This window comes from Pteropus vampyrus, unplaced genomic scaffold, assembly GCF_000151845.1.
Source record: "Pteropus vampyrus isolate Shadow unplaced genomic scaffold, Pvam_2.0 Scaffold321, whole genome shotgun sequence".
Lineage (NCBI taxonomy): Eukaryota > Metazoa > Chordata > Mammalia > Chiroptera > Pteropodidae > Pteropus > Pteropus vampyrus.
Window position 1 is genome coordinate 1,707,629 of NW_011889102.1, and position 6,765 is coordinate 1,714,393.

Here is a 6,765-nt window from a genome sequence, read left to right on the forward strand (position 1 = left end):
TTCTGGAAGAAGCTTGTTTAGGAAACAACTCCTTCCCCTAGTGCAGTATTCCACAAATTGACTTCCAGGCTCACCCTCTCCCTCACGACCCATAACTATATTACCCTTGTGATAGCAGGCAGCTGGTCCCAGGGGAAAGGGAGTAGATCGCCTGCCATTATGACCTTCAATCACAGCAGGAAGGTATGTACCTTGCGGCCCTCTTAGCATTGCTAGGGACACACTTCCCAGAGCCCTCCCTCAGGTTCGAGATGCCAAGGCCCCAGAGCTGCTCCAGCCCCAGAGAACAGCCCCGGCCCTGTCCATGGATAGAGACTGAATTTGTCCTATATCTCTAAAGTATAGGTTGTAAGAAAGACTGTCTTCCTTAGGGGCACTCAACCCCCCATGTATCTGTAATGGAGAACGGCTAATCCAGTGCCCTGCCAAGTGAGACCAGTGACTGTTCTGTGAAATTAGGAGCTAGCCGGGTCATTTAAAATGGGAACCACATAAATACCATTTCTATTTCTGGAATGGCTTAATTTTCATTAGAATTTTAATTAAATGATTCCTTTTCTCCCTAGCCTTTCGTGTGCTTTCATTTATTAATAATTGCCCGAGTAAAGAGAATCCCATTCCAGCAGCTTCCAATTTAGCATGATCATTATCGCTGTTCTTTGTTCAGGGTTGCTGGGCCGCAGAGCTCTCTGATGACTCGGCCTCGGGCCGACCTGAAGGCGCGGAAACACGCGTCTGCCATCCAGTGGTGGGAAGGGATATTGCAGGAAGTTTGATTGAAGGAGCCCTGCTGCAGTGCCGCAGGAACGCTGTGACCTTGTACTGCCGCGGCAGCAGTAACCCAGAGAGTCTCCAGGGAAGCTGCCTGTGTGCTTCACAATGGCAGTTTTGGAAGCAAGCGGTTTGGCACTTGCCAGCGTGTTAGCAATCTCTTCAGTTTTAGGGGATAATGGATGTACTTTTTGGCAGGAGGGTGAGAAATAACTATGTGCTTAGTGGCAGACAAAAGAATATGGATGGATGGTGCTTTAATTGTTTTCATTCAAGTCACTATTGGGAAAAACAACTGCCTCCTCAGTAAATATCTGATAATTATTAGTTCAGAATCCCCCCTGAAACTCTACTATTTGATTAGGCTAAGGAAGATTTTTTGACGACTGAAAGTAATGGTTTTCCACCCCAGTAGACTCTGCAGGAGACATTTGGCAATGTTGCTAGACAGTTTCCGTTGTCAAAACTGGGGGGTGGATGCATCCAGTGGGCAGATACCAGGGACACTTCTAAATATCCTGCATACACAGGACAGCCCCAAACAACAGAGCATTATCTGGTCCAAAAGGTCAGTAGTACTGCTGTTGAAAAACTCTGGTCTAAACTAATCAGAGGGAAAGGATTCTTATCATTGTTTTAATTTTTATCCAATATTACCAATATTATGAGATATTCTGGGGGATGTGTGGGAGGCAGTAGGTAATTTATGTCTGGCAAGTAGGATTGTGGGAGATGATGATGAGGACTAGAGGCGGTCACCCCAGGAAAAGGTGTAACAATGATGATTGAGTTATGGCTAAAATGTATTGTGTCCAACTGTGTGCTAGGCATTGTATGAAAGTTTTTCATTTGTGATCTCAGTTTAGTTCTCCCATAGATACAACTATTATCAGAAAATGGAGGCTTGGACAGATAAAGAAACTCATCTAAACTCTCGCGGCTAGTGGAACTCCTGAACCCATAGTCATACCCACTTTGCAGTTCCACAGGGAGCATAAATTGGGAGTACATGCACCAGATCTAGGCTACATGTGCTTTTTCTTTGGCCCGCAATATTTAAACAAAAAAAACCTTAGCCTTATTTCCAACATTTTAAAATAGAGAGATTTCATATAAATATCTAGATTTTCTATTCGCTCTCTCTCTCTCTTTGGCGAGAACACCTGGTAACGTATGGCCCTGACTGGCTGGAGTACTCCCTGGTTTGCCAGAGTCCTCGCGTCTCCTTACCATCCTCCATTTTATGCCTTTCTCGTTTGTGTCACCAACTTGGCTTCTGAAGGTGTTTGAGTTTATGATCCCTGCTCTCTATTTCACAGTAGAGAGGTTAAGAACACACCCTTCAAAGAGAGAGTACCTGTTTGCCTTCTCGTTTTTCTCTATGGCTTTGGCCCCAGAAAAGTATCTTTATCTATAATAGAGAGATAATAACAATATCTACCGCATAGGGGTGACAGTTGGCTTCAATTAGTTAATACGTGTAAAGCACTAAAACAGTACATGGTGAATGCCATTTAACTGTTAGTCGTTGTTACCGTTACTTTTTTTGCTCCTTTATAAAATAGTACCTTTGGGATTAGTCCTGGTGGATTCTTTATTTAAAAGGTACTGTCAAGTGATCAGCATTGATAAAGCTGTCAGACAGGCATTATAATATGGTTAGAAAGACTTTAGCTTCTTCCTATTTAAAATGAGGATAATAGTATGCACCTCCCAAGTTGTATGAGGATTTCACAAGAATATAATTATTAAAGTATCTAATACAGTGCTGGCCATACTAAGATTCACATGCTTAGTTCCCTTTCCCCCCCCCGCAGCCTAGGTCAGGCATTCTCAGCCTTGGCACTGTCAACGTTTTGGGCTGGATAATTCTCTATTGTGGCGGACTGTCCTATGCATTGTGGGATGTTTAGCAACATCCTTGGCCTCTACCTACTAGATGCTCGTAGTACCCTGTCCTCCAGATGTGACAACTAAAAATGTCTTCAGACATTACCAAGTGTCCTCTGGGGACAGATTCATCCCCAGTTGAGAACCACTGTATTAGGTCTTGCTGTAGGCTCACAAGCACACGGCATGGTCGCTGCCTCTACTAACCCATGTGAGGGTGTCAAAAGTACAAGTTGCATGTATCTTAGAATACTAACTATATGTCAGCCATTGTGCCAGGCAGTGAGTTCAAGGTGAACATACTAGCAAGCTTTCTGTGGCAGTAGCTCTTCAGGAGGTTTGCTTATGTCTGATTAAATTCAACTCTGCAAGTTATTTATTTTCTGTGGAGTCATGGGATCTGGGTTAGAATCCTGATTCTCTTCCTCATTAGCTGTGTTATTTCAGGAGAAGTACTTAAACTCTTTGAGCCTTTTCCCTTCATTTTAAAAACAGAGATAATAAGACCTACTGCCTAGGGGGTTGTGAGCATTAAATGAGATAATGCATGCAAAGTGTAAAGTGCTTAGCACAGCATGTGCCTCATAGGGAGTGCTCTACAAATGAGAGCCACTGTTATCAGTACAAAGCACTGCTGTGGGGCTATGTGATGACTAAAACATAATTCCGTGATTCATCTCCATCTAGCTTTGCTCAGTTAAAACTTTTTCAAAAAGTTACTTTCCAATATTTGACAAATGTTTTTGGCTTTTGTTTTTAAATTGCTAGAAAGACACATGTGTATGTTTTCTTTACAGACGTCACTGTGTTTCTATTCTGTCCTCTTCTAAACAGATTCCTGTGTCATCAGTGACCATCCCAAAATACAGATCAAGAACTCGACTTTCTGTATGACTGCCTATCCCAACTTGACGATGGTTAACTTCACCAGCCAGGCCAACAAGACGTTCGTCAGTGGGAGTGAAGAGTATTTCAAGTAAGATGCCTTTTTTTTTTTTTTTTTTTACTTTCTAAGAGAATCCTAGGGAATTAATGAACACTCAACAGGCAAGCTAAAAGTATGGGCAGCCCTAGGGGTGTGTTATATCCCTGTACACCCTCTCTACCTACTTGAGTGATCAGGGAGGATGATTTTAACCCTGGTTTGGTTTCCAAGAGCAGATTGTCGTACCTCTGGGCCTGGAGAAGAGAGTTGGCTGAATGCTGGTGGGAACAGAATTGGTGCTGCTGTAATTCATGATGTTGATGACAAAAATGTTGCAAAACTTTCATCCCATCCAGTGTGATCTAAGCAATTGACTAGTTTGTGTGTGTGTGTGTGTGTGTGTTGTTTGTTTGTTTGTTTGTTTGTTTGTTTTTGTCTTCCTCACCTGAGAAGAGAAGAGATGCAAAACATTAGAAAACAAGTCATGGTCAAAGATTTAAAGAACTAGCTCATTTTTTAAAAAAACAGTCTCACATCTGTGTTGCCAGATGTTGACAACCGATATTCAGGGACTCTATCCTCAGCCACCACAGGACGATTGAGTGAAGTTCATGGAATTATTTCTTAAGGGAGGTATATGTAGACAGGGTTCAACAGAGGATAAATAAAGAATGTTCTCTAGTTAAGCCCTAAGTTGGGGGTTGTAAACTCCAATGTGCTCAGCGACTCCGGCAGGGAGGTGCTTGCCAGGCAAATGAGTGAAGTCCTATCGAGTAGGATGACAGAGAATGGTGGGGACTGTGGCAAATTGGAGAGAATGTCTGCTATGGGTAAGGGAGGCAGCTGGTGCTCAGCTCCAACTGATCATGGTGGGAATGTGGGCAGTACAGCCAGAGTTTCCATTTTATAAGAAAAGTTGGAAATAAAATCCAAATTTTCATGTGGTTTTCCCACTGTAAATGTTAGCGAACTAATTCAAATAAAACACTGGGGCTAAATAAAATGCATATATCAGTCGGGTCCCGGTTTGTGGCCTTTACTTAGGTAATAAAACGTGGTCACTAATATCCGTGCCAGTCCTCTCAATTGCCATCAATTCCTATGCCAGGTTTCTCTTTTGTACAGATTCAGAGGGGACATGGTTGTCCCTTGAAGAACAGAAGGGAGAATTAGACTGAATGATGAAATAATCCCTTTTTGAAGATGACATAGGAGCAGTGAGGATGAGCGGAGATTCACCCTGAGCACTGAGAAACTGAGTCTGACCTAGTGGTTGGATGGTCACATAACCCACGTGGTTACGTATATTGTAAAATGACTTGTGAATCTGCTTTTCATGGTCTTTCCTAGTCCTGTAGGACCAGTTTTAGACCAAAAGGAAATGTTCTTAGGAGCTTCCTGGGACTCATCCAGGATCCCTTATTAATGGACGAAGTTGACCAGGGTGCTGTGGATTGTTGGCTAAGCAGTTTATCCCTTTAGGAGGCAGAGCCATGGGGTAGATCCTTCTCATTGCTTAGGAAATACAATCCCTAAGTTTTGAGAGCCAGGTCACTTCCACCCTTGGTTACTTCTACTTAGCTCTTGAATCCAGGTTGTCTCAGGGGTTGAGACTGAAAGAGGCTCTGTCACCACAGAGCGTGGCCATCCCTGTCCTGAAAAGTGTGGCTGTACCCTACAAAACAGCCTCTCAGGTTGTCACACGCTAGCTGGCTGGAGGGGAGCGGTGCTACTGCCTTCAGTTCCCTCAGCAGGTCAGAACGTTCTAGGCCATCACTTCTGTGGTCCTGTCGAGTCTGGATTCTGGCTGGCCCTTTGCTCACATCGCGGAAAATCACCAACCTACAAACGCAGCACTTGCATCCGGGATGCATGGCTTGACTGTTGCGGAGTTGAAGGGACTGTCTGATTCTTAGCAGGACTCACTATCCCTGTGACAGCCTCCAGCCCCAGGAGGGAGGCTGCTTGCCCACTTTTGGGCCAGGCGCTACAGGCCACCACCAGGGATGTGGGGGTCACCAGACAGACCGTGACTGCAGTATATACCCAGGTTGTCGACTGCAGCTACAGATAACCAGCAGCAGCCTTCTGTTTGCAGCTGGTATCTGTCTTTGAATGTGGTCCTTGAGTAAGGCTCGGCCCGGCCTGGCCCGGCCTGGCCGCTTTCACACTTTAGCCAGCCTTTGCCTTAGGCACTTGAACTAAAATGTGGAGCAGTCTTTTTAGTCATTTAGCATAGTGACCCTATACTGATTTTTTTTATTTAAAATTATGCAAACGATGTTAGAATACATTCTCATAAAAGAGTAGAACAATACAAAAAAAAAAAACCACAGGAAAACCATCCTTGAACATTTTACAGTTTCTATTAGTGATATGACCTTCTATAAAGACATCAACCTTGGTAATACCTGTACTGGGACCTTCGATGCTGTTGGATTCATTGTACTTCTCCGGGGGCTGCTCCTGATGACAGCGGAGCTGACATAGTCTTGTTCAGAGCCTGTCTTGGGACATAAGTGGCCTCCCAGCACATCATGAAGAGCAGGGTAAATCTAGTCGGTCTCTCTGCAAACAACTGTGGGTGCAGGAGCCCATTTTAGTGGATCCCTCGCAACTCGATCTGATAAGATCCCTAATGGGGAGGGTAGGGATGCTGGAGTTTGTTCAAGGCAGCTGGCTCTGCTGGGAGAGTAATGCCTGCAGACTGTCACCTCCCTCCCTCCTTTCTCTCCCATTCTTAGGTACTTTGTGCTGAAGATCTCTGCAGGGATTGAATATCCTGGGGAGATCAGGTGGCCACTAGCCTTCTGCCTCTTCCTAGCTTGGGTAATTGTGTATGCGTCTCTGGCAAAAGGAATCAAGACTTCAGGAAAAGTAAGAACTTGTGTTTATCTAAGAGAAAGCTCTGGGACACCTAGGGGGGTGTTTGTGTCACGAGCAGGTAAAGGAGCACTGGGAAGAGACGAGACGTGGGCATAGTTCTAATTCTGGTCCTGTGTAGCCGTTGGGCCTTGGCAAGTGGCTTCACTCCTGTGGGTAAAATAAGATGATAACATCTTTCCTTCAGGGCTGTTTTAATGATTAAATGAAAAAAAAAAAAATGTACGCAGAGCCCCTGACATAGGGTGGGGGGTGCAGGGATTGGTTTCCTTCAACTTCGTCCAGCAGATGGGGCC

General features: G+C 44.5%; 1 protein-coding gene across 3 annotated transcripts in view; it reads left to right on the top strand.

Annotated features, from left to right (window-relative positions):
• Window positions 1–6,765, top strand: part of SLC6A5 (solute carrier family 6 member 5) — a 49,408-nt gene that overhangs the window by 13,462 nt on the left and 29,181 nt on the right. For all 3 annotated transcript variants that reach the window (XM_011377782.1, XM_023521888.1, XM_023521887.1), the window contains 2 exons: window positions 3,496–3,637; window positions 6,331–6,463. In XM_011377782.1, the coding sequence (XP_011376084.1) occupies window positions 3,496–3,637; window positions 6,331–6,463 (275 nt within the window). The remainder of the gene's footprint in view (window positions 1–3,495; window positions 3,638–6,330; window positions 6,464–6,765) is intronic.